Source organism: Ochotona princeps, chromosome 20, assembly GCF_030435755.1.
Source record: "Ochotona princeps isolate mOchPri1 chromosome 20, mOchPri1.hap1, whole genome shotgun sequence".
Lineage (NCBI taxonomy): Eukaryota > Metazoa > Chordata > Mammalia > Lagomorpha > Ochotonidae > Ochotona > Ochotona princeps.
The window spans coordinates 26,744,053-26,762,666 of NC_080851.1; the positions used below are offsets into that span (position 1 = coordinate 26,744,053).

At 41.5% G+C, this 18,614-nt stretch overlaps 1 protein-coding gene across 6 annotated transcripts in view; it reads right to left on the minus strand.

Annotated features, from left to right (window-relative positions):
- TAX1BP1 (Tax1 binding protein 1) overlaps positions 1 to 18,614 on the minus strand; it is a 61,339-nt gene that overhangs the window by 18,130 nt on the left and 24,595 nt on the right. For all 6 annotated transcript variants that reach the window (XM_058678357.1, XM_058678355.1, XM_012926184.2 and 3 more), the window contains exons 6-12: positions 14,450 to 14,598; positions 13,961 to 14,051; positions 11,826 to 12,011; positions 8,623 to 8,847; positions 7,987 to 8,133; positions 5,800 to 5,923; positions 4,477 to 4,577 (exon numbers count right to left, since the gene is read on the minus strand). In XM_058678357.1, the coding sequence (XP_058534340.1) occupies positions 4,477 to 4,577; positions 5,800 to 5,923; positions 7,987 to 8,133; positions 8,623 to 8,847; positions 11,826 to 12,011; positions 13,961 to 14,051; positions 14,450 to 14,598 (1,023 nt within the window). The remainder of the gene's footprint in view (positions 1 to 4,476; positions 4,578 to 5,799; positions 5,924 to 7,986; positions 8,134 to 8,622; positions 8,848 to 11,825; positions 12,012 to 13,960; positions 14,052 to 14,449; positions 14,599 to 18,614) is intronic.

Consider the following 18,614-nt stretch of genomic DNA (forward strand, 5'->3'; position numbering starts at 1 on the left):
GCTGCTCTGCTTCCCATCCACCTCTCGCTTGTGGCCTAGAAAAGCAGTCGAGGACGGCCCAAAGCCTTGGGACCCTGCACCCATGTGGGAGACCTGGAGGAAGCTCCTGGCTCCTGGCTTTGGATCTGCACAGCACTGGCCGTTGCGGTCACTTGGGGAGTGAATCATTGGATGGAAGATCTTCCTCTCTGTCTCTCCTCCTCTCTGTATATCTGACTTTGTAATAAAAATAAATCTTTTCTTAAAAAAAAGTCTTGTCAAAAAGGTAAAAGGGCAACTTTATAGATATGCTCTGAGCAAGTGGAGAAAGACTATATAAGACTAGAGTAACTGAATACCCATGGTATAGATTCCACATTTCTTACAATACACAAAAATTAACTAAAAAATGGTTCATAGAGCTCAATGAAAAACCTGATTACAAAACTTCTTTAAAACAATGTAAGAGAAAAATGTTGTCATCCTGGACCAGGTAACAAAAAAACAATCAAATAATAAATTTATACACTGTACTTTATCAAGTTTAAACTTTTACTTTTCTAACAATGCCTTTAAGGAAAAAAGGCAATAAGCCAGATTTTGAGAAAATATTCATCACATATATATCAAGCAAAAGATTAGTATCTTCGATTGGCTTTACACAAGACTCACCACTCACTTTCACATTTTGTAACAAAAAACAGTTTTTGAAGGGCTGAAACCTCTTATGGCTAATATTGATTTCACAACTACAGGTGAATTCAGCCTCTTTGAATACTGCAAACAAACTTTTTGCTGTATGGCCATGATCACATTAAGAGGAATACACCTGTCTGATCTTCAGGTTAGATCATTAGAGAATGCTATACTTGATATAGGTCCTTCTCAAGGTTTTGTTAGTCCTGTTGCCTTAAAATCTGGGGAACTGGGCCCCACGTAGTAGCCTAGTAGCTTAAGACCTCACCTTGCATGTGCCAAGCTCCCATACAAGTGCAGTTCTAACCCCAGCTGCTTCACTTCTAATTCAGCTCCCTGCCTGGGGCCTGGAAAAGCCATGCGACCCTGCACCTGCATGGGAGACCCAAGGAGGCTCCTGATTCGTGGCTTCAGATCGGCTCAGCTCCAGCCATTACAGCCACTTGGGGAGTGAACCAACAGATGAAAGACCTTGTCTCTCCTCTCTGAGAAAATCTGCCTTTCATTGAAAGTAAATAAATATTAAAATATGGAACTGTGGGGCCAGCAATGTGGCACAGTATAGGTAAAACCATCCCGTCATACCAGTATCCCAAGTGGGTACCTACTAGTCCCAGAACTTCACTGGAAACAGCAAAGCAGTGGAAGGTCATTCAAGTCCAAGTCACTGCACCCACATGGGAGACCTGGAAAGAGGTTCCTGGCTTCGACCTGGCACAGCCCTAATTGTTTATCCACCGAGGAATAAACTGGTGGATGGAAGCGCTCTCCTCTTCCATATGACTGTGTATATTCTCTATCTCTAGCTGTGCCTTTCATTTTGTTGTTGTTGGTTTTTTTTTTTTTCTAAGATTTACTTATTTCTATTTGAAAGGCAGACCTACAGAAAGAAAAAGTAACAAAGATTTTCCATCTGCTGACTCACTCCTCAAATGGCCACAATGGTCAAAGCTGAGCCAAACTGAAGGAAGGAGACAGGAGCTTCTTCCAGGTCTCCCGTACAGGTACAGAATCCCCAGACTTTGGGCCATCTTGGACTGCTTTCCCAGGCCATGAGTAGGGAACTTGCATCAAGAATGGAGCCGCCAGGACATGAACCAGCACCCATATGGGACGCCACACTGGCTCCCAGCTGTGCCATTCAAATCAGTAAAATATATATATATATATTTTTTTTTTTTCCAAAAACAGAGGCGGGAGGGAAGCGGGCATTTTGGCACAGCAGGCTACTCTCTCAGCCCTGCAGCACTGGCCTCCCATATGAGCACTGGTTCAGTCCCAGCTGCTCCACTTGATACTGATCTCTTTATGGCCTGGGAAAGCAGTCGAGGACGGCCCAAGGCCTTGGGACCCTGCACCCATGGGAGATCCAGAAGAAGCTCCTGGCTCCCAGCTTCAAACTGGCTCAGCTCTGACTTTGCTGCCACTGGGAGAATAAATCAACAGATGGAAGATCTACTATCTCTACTTCTCTCTAAAATTTGCCTTTCAAATAAAAATAAATAAAACTGTAAAAGCAGAAGAACCCAGGGAATCTTTACTCTGCCAAGGGCCATTTAGATGTTTGTAACATAACTTGAGGGTCATATAAATGATCAACTTGCAAATCAGTTTGCTATGTGTAAGCATTGTGGCAATCTTGGCATACCATAGGAGTGCCAGTTTGAGTCGCACCTAGCTCCATGCCAATGTACCTGAGACACAGCGGTGGCCCCTGCCACCCACTGGGGAAAACTGGATGGAGCTCTGGGATCCTGGCTCTGGCATGGCCTAATCCCAGCCAACTGCTGCCATTTGGGGAGTAAAGCAGCAACAGGTAGGTATTACTTCTCTGTGTTCCCCTCTCTAACTCTGCCTTTCAAACTAAAATTTAGCTTGCTATAGATTTACTAAATTTCAAGCCTGTCTTACAGTTGCCTTGGCAGGGCCAGACCAACCAAATAATTTTAAGGGTCATACATAACCCAAGGCCCTACATTTCCAATTCCATTATCAAAACAGATCCTTTGATAGTTCTCATGGTTTGCTCATGTTCTGAAAGGTCAGCTGTGGTAACATGGACATGTAACTGGTAAGCAACCATCACCTGATTTTCCACCTTTGTAATGGTTAATCACCTTCAGTCTAGTTTCCAGGTCAATCACTAAGGCCAGGTTCTTAGTGTGCTTCGAGGCCATGCTGAACAAGTTAACATTAGATTAAATCAACAAGGGGAAGGTAGAAATCAAGAGAGAATGCACATTACAAGATGCGTAAGGCTTTACTGGTGTAATGTGGCACACTGTTCTAAAGCAAACTTCCTGTTGCTATGTGAAAGGAGCAATGTTTCTTCTTTTATTTTTATAAAAAGCAAAGTATAATAAGCATACAAACAGTATTACAATTGTTATTCTCAAACATTATGTATAATATACACAGGGTACTCAGAAAATGCACAGGAAATAAAATTAGAAGGCATATATTGGCATAAAAAATTGTGATATTTAAGTAGATTTGTTTGCTAATACATACTTTTCCCTAAATTTCTCAAGACCATTCACAACTGTGTCACACTTTTATTTGGCAACAAAGGTCTATATTCACCAGACTCACGGCAAACGCCTGCGTAACAAATGCCCTCTGCTGTGACATCACGAGGCCATGTTTCAGCTCCATTACAGCCTTAGGGAACGATCATCTGTACAGTCAGTCCATTCTTGACTAAAATATCCTTACACAGCACATGACTGTAATCCTGAACCTCAGAAAAATCCTCAAGCAACCAGTTCAAGATTTCATCGTATGTATCAAAACTTTAAGTCAATTATTATAGTAAAATTGAGCTAACCTGTGAATTGTTGCTCTGAATTGTACCCTCTCCATAAATACACCGACAAGCTCATTATTTAATCATGTAAACAATACACACACAAAGGTAAGACATTTCTTCCTTTCTAACTTTCCTTTCTACTCCCAAACAGGTATAAAACCATTGTTCCTTGTCCCTTAGATTCCAGGAAAGAACACAATGCTGCAAAATGAAGTGTGAACGATAATACTTAACATAATCAAAACAAGAAAACATTTAACTTTTCGTTTTTGAAATGTGCAAATAGGGACCCGGCACGGTGGCCTAGCGGCTAAAGTTCTCGCTTTGCACACACTGGGATCCCAGATGTGTGCCCATTCGGATCCCAGCCATAACGCTTCCCACCCAGCTCCCTGCTTGTGGCCTGGGAAAGCAGTCGAGGACGGCCCAAGGTCCTGGGACCCTGCATCCACAGGGTAAAACCTGGAGGTGGCTCTGGGCTCCTAACTTTGGATTGGCTCAGCTCCAGCCACCACAGCCACTTGGGGAGTGAATCAGCGGACGGAATATTTTCCTATCTATCCTCTTCTCTGTATAGCTGACTTTCCCATGAAAGTAAACAAATCTTTTTTCTAAATGTGAAAATACAGCACTTTAAAGCTGTAGTAACATTCTTTGATATTACTACAGCAAATTTAAAGAGTACTTCCTTTTATAAAGTTCAATCATTTTCCATGTCTGATTGTATTACTTGCCCATTACCCTAATAGAACATTATATCACATCAACTGAAAATGACTTCAGGATTGTGATTTTATGTACAGCCCTTTATCAACAGGTACACAAAAATCCTCAACATCCCCTAAATCATAAATAATGGAGTATGAGGGTGAATATAAAAAATTAACCACCCTTCCAAGAAACTTTAACCTAGGACACAAACACTTAAAATAGTAAAGGTAAAGCCAGCCACTTATATTTGGTAAATTTTTCAATCTTAAGAGCTAACTCACCTGCAAGAGTTGTTTACATTTATTGTATTTTTCTGTTTTGTCAGCAATTTCTTTGTTCATTTCACAGACTTGTCCCTTGGTCAGCACATCAAAATCTGCCTCTGTTGTAACAAAACAGAAAATAAGAATGTTAAAAGTATTTTTATTCGGGCCTGGCGGCGTGGCCTAGCAGCTAAAGTCCTCGCCCTTAACACGCTGGGATCCCATCTGAGTGCCGGTTCTAATCCCAGCAGCTCCACTTCCCATCCAGCTCCATGCTTGTGGTCTGGCAAAGCAGTCGAGGACAGCCCAGAGCATTGGGATCCTGTACCCACGTGGGAGACCTGGAAGAAAGTTCCTGGCTCCTGGCTTCAGATCAGCACAGCACCGGCCGTTGTGGTCATTTGGGGAGTGAATCATCGGATGGAAGATCTTCCTATCTGTTTCTCCTCCTCTCTGTATATCTGACTTTCCAATAAAAATAAATTATTCTTTTTAAAAAAAGTATTTTTCTACTTATTTTCCTTCCAAAATAATTTATGTGTAAGTATATTATGAAATACAGTAAACAAATATTGATGGAAAGAAACATTTACTCATACTAAAAATATAAACTAAAACTTTTAAAATGTCAGTTTGATCAAAGACAAGTTCATATTCAATAGTAACATCATCACTTTAATTTGCTAAAACTATTCCAAAATGACACAAAAATTGTTCTTATATAATTGGATATGGAAAGGAAAAAAGCCACACTCCAAAAGCACATTTTAAAATAATTCTTCTAAGTTCTTTACTGCCACTCACTAAACAGTCTACAAAGTTACAGAGTAGAATATTTATATTTAAAGATTAAAACATCGGAACCACACTGGCATAATGGGTAAAGCCACCACCTGCAGGGCCAGCATCCCACATATGTCTGGTTTGAGTCCTAGACACTCGCACTCCCAGCAAAGGCATGTGGGAAGGCAGCAGAGGACGGCCCAGGTGCTCGGGCCCTGTACCCCCATGGCTGACGCAGAGGAAGATCTGGGCTCCTGAGCTGGGCTTGGCACGGCCCTTAGGCTTTAAAATTCTGTAATAGCACAAGGAATTTAAAATACAAATTCAATTTTTCATCTGCCCTATATGTTGTCCAAGAAGAGTATTTTTAAGCATCAACTAATTTTTTAACAGTTGTTCTATGAAATAGTTTACTGTTTAACACATGACATCATCTTATGTTTATACCCTTACTGTTCCTTCACTGATAACACAGTATTTAATACTTACACATGGAGAGCAACATAAAGGGCCCTTCCAAGCAAGACGCCCTTTACAAGCAGTCTACAAGGCTTTTACCTGCAGCCAGGGCTGGGTTTATGTCTACAGTGGCGGCAGCAGTGGCTGGCTCAGTGTTGATGGAAGCATCGTTCACTTTCTGCTGATTGCCCATTTTCTTTGTGAAGCTATTATTATTATTGGCCTATTAAAATGTTAACAAAAAATTGTTAAATGGGTCACTGACTGCATCATTTTACCTTTCTTCAGTGACTATATAACAGAACTGTGGAACCACTCAAATTTTAAGTATGTTTCTTCTATACTTCCAGCATTATGTCACATGGCAAACTTATACTCAAATATAGTTTAAGAACCCAAATTAAGGGCCCGGCGGCGTGGCCTAGCGGCTAAAGTCCTCGCCTTGAAAGCCCCGGGATCCCATATGGGCGCCGGTTCTAATCCCGGCAGCTCCACTTTCCATCCAGCTCCCTGCTTGTGGCCTGGGAAAGCAGTTGAGGACGGCCCAATGCATTGGGACCCTGCACCCGTGTGGGAGACCCGGAAGAGGTTCCAGGTTCCTGGCTTCAGATCAGCGCGCACCGGCCGTTGCGGCTCACTTGGGGAGTGAATCATCGGACGCAAGATCTTCCTCTCTGTCTCTCCTCCTCTCTGTATATCTGACTTTGTAATAAACTGAATAAATCTTTAAAAAAAAAAAAAAAAAAAGAACCCAAATTAAAAATACACACTTCAGGCCTGGTGGCGTAGCCTAGTGGCTGAAGTTCTCACCTTGCATAAGCCCAGATCCCATATGGGAACCAGTTCACATACAGACTACCATACCTCCCATCCAGCTCCGTGCTTGTGGCCTGGACAGGATAAAGCCTTGGGACCCTGCACCCATGTGGGAAACCCAGAAGCAGCTCCTGGCTTTGGATCAGCTCAGCTCTGGGCATTGTGGAAACTTGGAGACTGAACCACCAGACAGAAAATCTGTCTCTCCTCTCTGTAAATCTGCCTTTCCAATAAGAATAAATAAATCTTTCTAAACACACACACACTTCACTTCTAGGACTCTGTCACATGACAAGCCTTATACTCAAATATTAGTTTAAGAACCCACATTAAAAACACACACTTTGGGCCTAGTGTGGTAGTTTAGTGGCTAAAGTTCTTGCCTTGCATGTGCCAGGATATATGGACAACGGTCCGCATACTGACTGCTCCACATCCCACCCAGCTCCCTGCAAGAATGGGACAAAGCCCGGTACCTTGCACCCACGTGCTTTGGATCAGCTCAGCTGTGGTCATTGTGGCCACAAGGGGAGCAAACCACCAGACAGATCTTTGTCTCTCCTCTCTATAAAACTGCCTTTCTAATAAAACAAATCTTTCTAAAAACACACAAAAACAAAAACATTCTGCTTTACCGAATATCTCGCTACTTGTTCTCAAAGGGAATACTAAAACAGAAAAAATAGGGCCTGGCGCAATAGCCTTGGGGCTAAAGTCCTCACCTTCCATGAGCCAGGATCCCATTTGGGCACCAGTTCTAATCCTGGCTGCTCTGCTTCCCATCCGCCTCCCTGCTTGTGGCCTGGGAAAGCAGTCAAGGACTGCCCAAAGTATTGGGATCCTGCACCCATGTGAGAGACTCAGAAGAGGTTCCAGGCTCCTGGCTTCAGACTGGCTCAGCTCCAGCCGCTGAGGCAGCTTGGGGAGTGAACCATCGGATGGAAGATCTTTCTCTCTGTCTCTCCTCCTCTCTGTATATCTGACTTTTCAATAAAAATAAACAAATCTTTAAAAAGAAAAAGAAGAAAAAAAATAAAGAGGTAACACTCTTAATACTTTATAATCTTGTCAACATGGAAGAACTTAACCAATGACAGCTGAGAAGTCATCTAAGACCCTAGAGGATGATCAACAGCGAATTCCAATAAAGACAGGATGCACCGTCTCAAGAGAGACACAATAATATGAACTGGGTTTCAAGCAACAAAGATGTCCACGAACTCCGCAGGAAATGTTCTAGGGGAGAATACGCTCTCCTGTTTTGCCATTACCCTGGCTTCTTTAGTTGGTTCTCCAGAAAATAATAATTTCATATTTTAAGAGTTACCATTAGAATACATAGAGTGGTAACTTAAAATCTGATAAAGATGAGTTAAATTAAATAGCTGACGTTCAGAAAATTACAAATTTAATTTGCAAACAAAAACAGATAAAGAAGATGCTTTACTATGGATGAATTCAAATACTTACTGATTGGTCTGAAAGTTTGTTTATTTGTTTTTGAAGCTTCTGACATTCCTTAAATTTTTCTTTGTAATGATCTGCAGCCATCTGGAGACGAAGTTTCAGATCTTCAACTTCTCTTCTCAGCTCATGTTCCACCGTGTCACTCTTTTCCTAGGAAGTAAACACACATTTCCCTTAAGAAAGGTAACAGTAAATCTCAACTTTACTTTCCATTTTCTCCTGAGTCTTAGTTTCTGTTTGTTGATTTTGGCTACAGAGTGATATTAGCTCTTGCAATAAATTCAGTTTTCTGTCTTAGGACTAGATTCAATTTATAGCTAGGGGGAAAAAAAAACCTACCTTCTGAGGAGCAATTACTTCTCTTAACATTTTATGAAGTTGCTATTTAAGTCCACACAAAACACATAACCCCAAACTACTTTAACAGAGCAGCTTTTACTTAGCCTACAAATTAGTTATGGAAGTTTTCTTAAACATAAATTTCAACCTAAGAAGCTGAAATGACTAGAATGAATGAAAATCTAAAATTCTCTAACAAAATATCTGACTTAACTTAGTTTAATTTATTCTTTTGTGTTCTAATAGTTTTTCTATCAACAAGGAAATTCAAAAATTTTTTTCAAAATTAATTTGCTTTACCTGATCTTTTTTAACAGCGTTTAGTTTAAGTTCTGCCATTGCATCAGCTAACTGCTTTTTCACTTTCTCATTCTCCAAACGTGCAGTATGTAGATCTGCCATGGTTTTATCTCGCACATTCACAGCATCACTAAGTTCTTTAGCCAAAAAGATAACTTCCTGTCGAGTTGCTTGAACCTGTTCTTCTGCTTTACGAAGTTGCTCCTTTAAGAGAAATGTATCTTCCTGAAAGCAAATAAATGTATTTGTAAATCAGCCATTCAAATAAAAGCAGAAACACTTTCTACACATATTAAATCAGATCCATCTCTATGCATGACTTTGATGACACATATCTAGAAAGTCGAAGCTCCAACCTCACTCCAGATTCTTCCTGTGAACACTCCTGCTCAGTGTCCTGGCTAATACTCTGTATGCCAGGAAACTCAAGTCAAGCGTGTCAGTAACTAAGGCCCTGACTAATGGTCAGACCCACAGGAAAACTCCTGTTCCCCAAGATCTCTCCAACTTCAACTACTTAATTTGTATGATTACCAACAACAATTTCAAAAACTTCTTTGTAACAGCAAAAAGTTTCATTCAAACCCGTCTCCTACTTTCTAATCCAGCAGACATCAATATACAAACCTACCATTCCATATCATTAATGAACACACAAAATATTTACAATCTAGCTTTTGAAACTTATACAAATAATGCTGATAAATTACCAAGTATTTCAAGAATTAAAACTATCAGATATGAAATTGTTAATGAAATATTATAAATACAACAAATCTGATATATTAAACTTTTCTCTTTTTAATCTCTACTAAAATATCATAAACATCAAGGGGAAAAATGCAAACCAATGTTTTTTAAATCGTAAGTTCCTTAAAATGATACACAAATGATTACTTGCGAAGTATTTGTAGGCGCAACACTCATACTTTCAATTTCCGTGAGAGTAAAAAAACCTAATGAAAATTTGTCAGTTATTCACAAATAATAATATTCTGATCTAAACAACTTTTCTAATTAGTAAGGAGAAAACCCAAATAAAAATTGATAAAAGCATCAACACAAAAATTTAACATCAGTGGATACAATGCATTAAAAAACTCATAATCAGCAAGTAAGTTACATTAAATCCCACTGGTGAGTGTGGGGGCCAGAGTGGGAGCTACATTCTGATCTGCATATAGCTGCAGTGTCCCTTGGTACAAGTGTGGACAGGGGCTGGGTGCACCAGGCTGGGCTAGACTCCAGCACCCACTGGTGCTCATGAGGACCAGGACAGGGGTAGGATGGGCTTAGCTGGGTCTCTGTCCCTACTGAGCCATGTGTGAGCTGTGTCTGAGTGTGGACCAGACTTGGCTGGGCTGAAACATCCAAAAAAAATAACTGGAATGGGTTTAAGGCCAGTGAGGAGAGGCCACTGTTCCTGCCAGGACAGGAGCCGGACTAAGTGGGGCTGGCCCATGGGCCCACCGGTGTGCGCAACACCAGACGTTGGGAGAGGTTCTAATGGAGAGAGAAAGTGGAAACAATGGTCTTGTACACTTTCCTATAGGCCTTGACCCTTTGCAACCTAATCAACTATGTAAAGATTATCAAAATAAAATAATAATAATTTTTAAAAATTCCAGTAATTGGCTGACTTAAGGGCAACTTCTGTCTATGGGACTGCTGCCGTTACAGGTGGTGGTTTTACCTTCTATGTGATAATACCAGTTCTGAGTTTTAGCATTTTCTAAAGAAAATACAGCAGTAGGGGTGATGGACTGTGCCAGCCCTGCACTTGCCAAGTACACACAAGAATCTGGCCTGGGATCACCTCAGACAAAGATTCTTCTGGGATATCCCCAATTGAACTGCCGGACTCAGAACCCTAACCATGAAGAGAAATGCAGGTTCCGTGGTTTGCCGTGGAGTGCAAATGCCAGAGCCGAACATCCTAAGAGACTCAGACGGAGCAGTGGAGAGCATAACCAACCAACTATCCCAGCCACATGTTGGCAGTGAAAAACCGGGCAATGGAGACTCTAAGGTGCACTATCTCAATCAGTGGATTCTGAATAGATTTCATCATGCGCGGAATAATGACAGTGGCAACAATTCAGAACTGTTGAACTATCAAAACCATCTGAGCAGTGCCCTCCGAACATGCCCCACATCAGGGACCTGGGATGGGTAGGAGACTGGGTGGGGCTTCTCCCTTTATCTCCACCTTTACCCCAGATACAGGAAACAAAATGTGGAAATAATAGTCTTACCCACTTTTCTGTAGCCCTTGAATCTTTGTGACCTAATTATGATTTTTTTTTTTTAAAGAAAAATACAGTAGTAAAAATGGCACTCGGGGACATCTTCTCCAATGTTGGAGCAATTAGTCTGGTCCTGGCTCCCCTCTCAATCTGAATTTCTTGATCATACACACAAGTGAAGCAGATGAGTGCTTGGGTTCCCTGTCAGGTGGAGACCCAGATCACACTTCAGATTCTGGACCCGGTGCAATGGCTCAGTGGCTAAATCTTTGCTTTCCACACACCAAGATGCTATATGGGCGGTGGTTTGTGTCCCAGCTGTTCCGCTTCCCATCCACCTCCCTGCTTATGGCCTAGGAAAGCAGTCGAGGATGGCCCAAATCTTGGGACCCTGTACCCACATGGAAGATCCAAAAGAGGTTCTGGTTTCAGACTGGCTCAGCTCCAGCCTTTGCTGAGCTTGGAGAATGAACCAGTGCAGAGAAGATTTTTCCATATCCTTCTGCCTGTATATCTGCCTTTCCAATAAAAATAAATTTGAACAAATTAGCAACTTCCATTTCTTGACTTTGACCCAGCTCACTCGCAAATTTTATAGCCATCTGGGGAAAGAAACAGTGAATGGGAGCTCATGTTCGCTAGCTTGTTCTGTCTCAGCTTTTCAAACAAAATGAACAAAAGAATGCTGAGAATTAAAAATCAAAGGGGCTCGGCAGCGTGGCCTAGTGGCTAAGGTCCTCGCCTTGATCCCATATGGCCGCTGGTTCTAATCCCGGCAGCTCCACTTCCTCTCTGTCTCTCCTCCTCTCAGTATATCTGACTTTGTAATAAAAATAAAATAAATCTTTAAAAAAAAAAAATCAAAGTAAGCAAATCATACATAGTTAATAGAGATATATGTTACCTAGATACATTTTATCTCCATCAATCTCAAATACCTATTGCAAAAGTACTTACCTTATTCGAGGTTGTTAGCAGGAAAGTTCTTTGCAGGTTTTCCTTTTCAGCCAAACACATCTGCAGTCTTCCAATTTCTTCTTTGAAATGAGTAATAACACTTTCCTTGTTCCCATCTAAATTCTTTAAAGTCTGGACCTCTGACACAAGCTTGGTATTTTCAATTTCTGTGTTCTTCAGATGTACCTGGTAACAACATTTGAAAATGAAGAGGATAGTCTAACTCCATGAACTAAGTTAAATAAAACTGTAAGATTCTGTTATTTCTCTCCATCCCACAATGATTAAGGAACGGACCAGGAGTAAGGAGATTGAAGGAATAGACACAGCTTTGCTAAGCTTTCTTTCTTCCTACAGAGGTTAATTCTATGCTCTCACCACAATACCTAACATCCAATGTCTATTCCTCGGACATAACGATTTTAGGTTCTATTTTGAAAAAAAAAAAAAAAAGGTTAATTGGACTAGGCTGCTCTCTTGAGGAAACAGATGTTACAGGCACACTCAGATACGAGAACATGACCAAATTCTGGAAAACTAGAAGGGACACATTCAAAACCAGTATCTCGAGCAATTTTTTTTTTGACCAATAAAAAGTATACCAGTTTCCATTCTTAACATTTATATGAATCAGTTTCCACAATTGTAATTATAGAGTAAACACCTCTGTGTGTTATCACAAATATCGTGCTTTGGTTAATAGTGGAAAAAAAATTACTCCTTGTAATTTACTCTTTAAATACATAAAATGCTGAAGGATTAATTCCCGTTCATCTTTTTTTTTTTTTAAGATTTATTCATTTTATTACAGCCAGATATACAGAGAGGAGGAGAGACAGAGAGGAAGATCTTGCGTCCGATGATTCACTCCCCAAGTGAGCCACAACGGGCCGACGCGTGCCAATCCAAAGCCGGGAACCTGAAACCTCTTCCGGGTCTCCCACACGGGTGCAGGGTCCCAAAGCCTTGGGCCGTCCTCTCCTGCTTTCCCAGGCCACAAGCAGGGAGCTGGATGGGAAGTGGAGCTGCCGGGATTAGAACCGACGCCCATATGGGATCCCGGGGCTTTCAAGGCGAGGACTTTAGCCGCTAGGCCACGCCGCCGGGCCCTCCCGTTTATCTTCTACAGATATGTCAAAAGTCAACATCCTTGCAACATTACTTTTAAAAACTATGAAATTTCATAATCATCATCTCATGAAAGTGACTTAACAAGAAGCTGACAACTCAGTATTACTAAATCCTTTATCTGGCATTGCTTCCAGGAAACTCTTATCAACCAATTTTTAAAAATAATCTCCATGCCCCTCTACTGACACTTCAAACGCCACAGCCTGCAAAACCAGCATCCCATAGAGGGATGAGTTTGAGTCCTGGCTGCAATGCTTTTCACCCAATTTGATCAAACTCCAGGCTCCTGGCTTTGATTGGCCCAGCTCTGCCTGCCACGACCATTAGAAGAGAGAACCAAACAATGGAAGAACTCTATTACTCAGCCTTAAAAAAAAGTTACTTAGAAGAAAGTTTAAGCAGCAAAAATTCAGCAGTAAGGACATTTCTGTAATTCTTAAGATTATTTAAAAAACAAAAAACTGAAACTCAAACACAATTAGCAATTTGATAGATTACTGCTCTAAGGCATATATATTCTCAAAAGGAAAGGGGGAAATACTCCTTTACATACGAACAAGTGTTTTGCGTCACTCCACCTCTCTGATTTAATCACAGCACTTGCTAGCCATCTTCAATACCAGCAGGTTAATTCCCCGCAAACTGACTTCTAGAAGCAATGCGACCTGTTTCTTTCTCTCTCAGACGTGCAGAGAAGTTAGCTACCACACTGTGAGGACATTTAAGCAGCTTACACAGAGGCCAGGACAACAGGAGGTAAGTGTCCTGGTGCCCTCCCCCTGCTGGAAACCCAGTGATGGAGTCATCAGAAGAGATCCTCCAGGCCCAATCACAGCCAGATAGACTGCAGTCCCAGCCAACATGGTGGCAGCAATCGCGTGAAAGGCAGGCAGCAAGAACCACTCAGCCAAGCTACTCCCAATTCCTAACCCACAGCCCCCAAGCCTGGGTGTGATTCCTTACAAAGCTATAGATAACTGAAAGAAATAGAAAGAATAAATTACCTTATAAAGTTCCTTCTCATCCTTTTCTGTCTTCAACTGACTTTCAAGTTGTTCTCTTTCATGTTGTGCCTTCCTGAGTTTGTCCTTTAAACTGAAAGAAGAAAATATGATGTTAACATAAACCAAAAAAGCTATTAAAATACTACTCTGGTCCCAACGTAATACCCTAGTGCCTAAAGTCCTCGTCTTGCATGTGCTGGGATCCCATATGGGCACTGGTTCTAATCCCAGTGACCCCACTTCCCATCCAGGTCCCTATTTATGGCCTGGGAAAGTAGTTGAGGACGGCCCAAAGCCTTGGACCCCTGCACCCACATGGGAGACCCGGAAGAAGCTCCTGGCTCCTGGCTTCGGATCAGCGCAGCTCTGCTCATTGTGGCCACTTGGGGAGTGAATCAGTGGACTGATGAATTTTTCTCTTTATATCTGACTTTCCAATTTAACAAATATTAAAAAAAAAAAAAAAAAAAAAAAAACCATCAAAAATACCTGTCCAGTTCGGTTTCTTTCTCAATTGCTTTGTGTGTCACTGACACAATGTCTTCTTCCAGCTGGAGGGCTTTGGCTTTTGCATCGCTGTATTTCTTCTTAAACTCCTCATTCTCCAATTTTAAACTTTGTGACACTTCCATTAAACTCTTAAAAAACATCACAAAATGTTTTCAGAAACAGAAACAAAATCAGCAAGTCAAATGCACATATCTTTAGGAAACTTCTGCAGTTGTTAAAAATTTTAATTTTTATTTTCAAGCTGTTGCAGGCATTTGAGGAGTCAGTCAAGTGAGGGAATATATCCCATCTTTCTCTATTGATCTGCCTTTCAAATAGCTGGGAATAGTGTTTTTATTTTAAAACTTTGCCCTAAAACAATATTTTCCTACCAAACTAAAACTTCAGATACAAAATCACAACTTTGACAAACACTGTACTTACAAAACATCAAACATCATATAGTATTTTTAAACTAATTTACCTAATATTTTACTTATAGGTGTGACATAAGTTTAAATATCTTGCCAAGATGTGAAAACTATTACACCGCATCTACACTTCACTGAAAAGCTTATCACAACAGTGGTCAGATACAATCTACTTCTTTTATACTTTTCAAAGCAAATGTCTGTTTTACTGAATTTGCAACACTAGCCAAAATTCACTATACGAAAATGCCCTCACTTAATGACAAGAAATATTTATTGCCTCTGCTACATCGACTGTAAATACACAATGACTCCTGCAAAGTTTGACTCATTCACTGTATTTATCTTACTGATTTACAGTGTCAGCCACTAAAGGTTTCTAAACAGTTTTTCATGTTTTCTAAATTTTCCAAAAACTTTCTTAGCACTCAAATAAGCTATAGATTTAATCCAGGATTTTTTTTGTTAAAAGTAAAGACTAGGGCCCGGCGGCGTGGCCTAGCGGCTGAAGTCCTCGCCTTGAAAGCCCCAGGATCCCATATGGGCGCCGGTTCTAATCCCGGCAGCTCCACTTTCCATCCAGCTCCCTGCTTGTGGCCTGGGAAAGCAGGAGAGGACGGCCCAAAGCTTTGGGACCCTGCACCCGCGTAGGAGACCCGGAAGAGGTTCCAGGTTCCTGGCTTTGGATTGGCGCGCATCGGCCCGTTGCGGCTCACTTGGGGAGTGAATCATCAGACGCAAGATCTTCCTCTCTGTCTCTCCTCCTCTCTGTATATCTGGCTGTAATAAAATGAATAAATCTTAAAAAAAAAAAGTAAAGACTAGCTTCTAATTCTGTAAGTAACAAAGTTCTATATTGGGTATTCTTTAAAAATGCATAAGGAAGAGTTAGAACGCAAAACATGAACTGTTTTCTCCCAGTCAGTTCATTCTGATGGTAACTTGGTAGTCAGAGAATCATAATGTGACCTGATAGCATTTTGGCATCTAAGCCTATCTCTAAAAGTTATAAAATGATAAAGTAGGAAGTAATCCCTGGCGTATAGTTTTATTGAACTAAAATATTCTTCAGCATATTCATAGTAGCTAACCCTTCCTTAACATGAAAATCTAATCCAATAATCCTTTTTATTATTATTATTATGTATTATTGTAAAGTCAGATATACAGAGAGGAGGAGACACAGAGAGGAAGATCTTCTATCCACTGACTTACCCCTCAAGTGGCCACAAGGGGAGGAACTGAGCCAATCCGAAGCCAGGTGCCAGGAGCCAGGAGCACCCCTGGGTCTCCCATGTGGGCGCAGGGTACTAAGGTTTTGGGCTGTCCTCTACTGCTTTCTCAGGACACAGGTAGGGAGTTGGATGGGAAGTGGGGCTGCCAGGATACGAACCAGCACCAACATGGGTTCCTGGCATGTATAAGATGAGGACTTTAGCTGCTAGGCTACCAAGCCGGGCCCTAAAACTACTTTTTAAAATGAAAACATAAAGGCCTAGCACGGTAGCCTAGTGGTTACAGCCCTGCCTTGAACATGCCGGGATTCCACATGGGCGCTGGTTCTAATCACGGACTGTGCCAGACCCTTAACTGGCAAGCACACACAAGAATCAGGTCTGGGATCAACTCACTCAAAGTTTCAATGGGGATTCCTCCTACTGAATTGCTCAACTCAGAACCTCAACCATGAAGAAAAGTGCAGGTGCCATGGTCTGCCCACAGAGAAATGGACAACATATCCTGGTTCACATGGTAGTCAACTGGAGCCTGCAGAGGACAGCTGGTACCACAACAAAGGATGGAGGACAGAACAAATAGATCATCTACCCCAGCCATGTGATGGCAGTGAAAAACTGGGCAAGTGGAAATGCTAAGGTGGACTGTGTCAGCCAGTGGATTCTGGAGAGATTTCAACGTGCTTGGAATGGCGAGTTTGGCAGCAATTCAGAACTGCTGAAGTATCAAAACCATCTGAGCAGTGCCCTTGGAGCATGCCCTACATTGGGGACCATGGGATGGTTGGGAGGCTGGGTGAGACTTCTTCCTTTATCTCCCCTCTTCCCACAGATACAGGAAAAAAAGGCGGAAACAATGGTCTTATCCACTTTCCTATAGGCCTTACCCTTTGCACCCTAATTAACTATGTAAAGATCACAAAAATAAAAGAATTTTGAAAAAGTAACAATAAAATCTGGAGGCCCAGTACGATGGCTCAATTGTCTAATCCTCCCCTTGCACGTGCCAAGATTCTATATGGGCACCAGTTTGCACCCCAACTGCTCCATTTCCCATGCAGTCCTTGCTTACTGCCTGAGAAAGCAGTAGAGGATGGCCCAATGCCTTGGCACCCTGCACCCACATGGGAGACCTGGAAGAAGCTCCTGGCTCTTGGCCTTGGATCAGCTCAGCTCTGGCCACTGCAGCCATTTGAGGAATAAGCCACCAAGTGAAAGATCTTTCTTCATTTTTTGTAAATCTGCCTTTCCAATAAAAATAAGTAAGACTACTAAAACAAATCTAGAGCCAGTGCTGTAGTGTATCAAATAAAGCTGACACCTGTAGCACTAGCATCCCTTGTGAACACTGGTTCAACTCCCAGCAGCGCCACTTCCAATGTGGCTCCCTACTAACATGCGTGGGAAAGTGCCAAAAAGGACCCCAGTGCTTGGCCTCTGTACTCAAATGGAAAACCCAAAAGAAGCTATTGGTTCTTGGCTTCAAGCTAGCAGCCAAGGCCACTTTGGCCATTTGAAGACTCAACCAGGAGATCTCTGTCTCTCTTCCTCTAATTATGCCTTTCAAAAATAAAAATAGGATCCAGTACCATGGTCTAACAGGCTAATCCTCCCACTGTGAGGTGCCAGCATCCCATATGGGTGCTGGTTCATGACCTGGCTGCTCACTTCAGATGCAGCTCCCTGCTTATGGTCTGGGAAAGCAGTATAGGACGCCCAAAGCCTTGGGACCCCTGCATTCATGTGTGAGACCAGGAAGTAGTTCCTGGCTTCTGGCCCTGGATCAGCTCAACTCTTGTCATTGCAGCCATTTAGAAAACCAGGAATAGAAGACTTTCTCTATTTCTCCTCCTCTCTGTAAATCTTTCAGATAAAAATAATTTTAAAAAATAAACCTTTTTGTTTAAAAAATGCATAAACCTACAGCTTTTGAAAAACATTTGATAGGTGACAAATATTCATTTGGTCACCATTTATAAATCATGACAAAAGGATACCACAATTCCAACAATACAAAAGACAAAGTTAATCCTGATTATCAGTGGGCCAGCATTGTTACAAAGTCAGTTAAGCTACCTTTTACAACACTGGCATCCCTTCTAGAAGCAATGGTCAAGACCTGGCTGTTTCACTTCCAATCAGGCTCCCCACTAACATGTCTAGGAAGCAGCTCCGTTTTTGTCCCTGCCACTCACATGGAGACAGAAGCAGAGTTCCTGGCAACTGGCTTCAGCCTGCCCCACCATAGCTGCTGCAGGTATTTGGGGAGTGAACCAGCAGATGGGTGACTGCTGTCCCTTATTCTCTATTCCTCTGTCTTCTGAATAAATGAATCTTAAATGTAAAAATTAGGTCTCACTCTAAATGTATACATATATGTGTATATATATATGTCAGGATATATACATATATTTGATATATATATCAAAAACTGAGATGCACTATTATCTGAAAAAAAAAAAAACAGTTTTGGAATCATAATGAACACCAAGAAAAAAA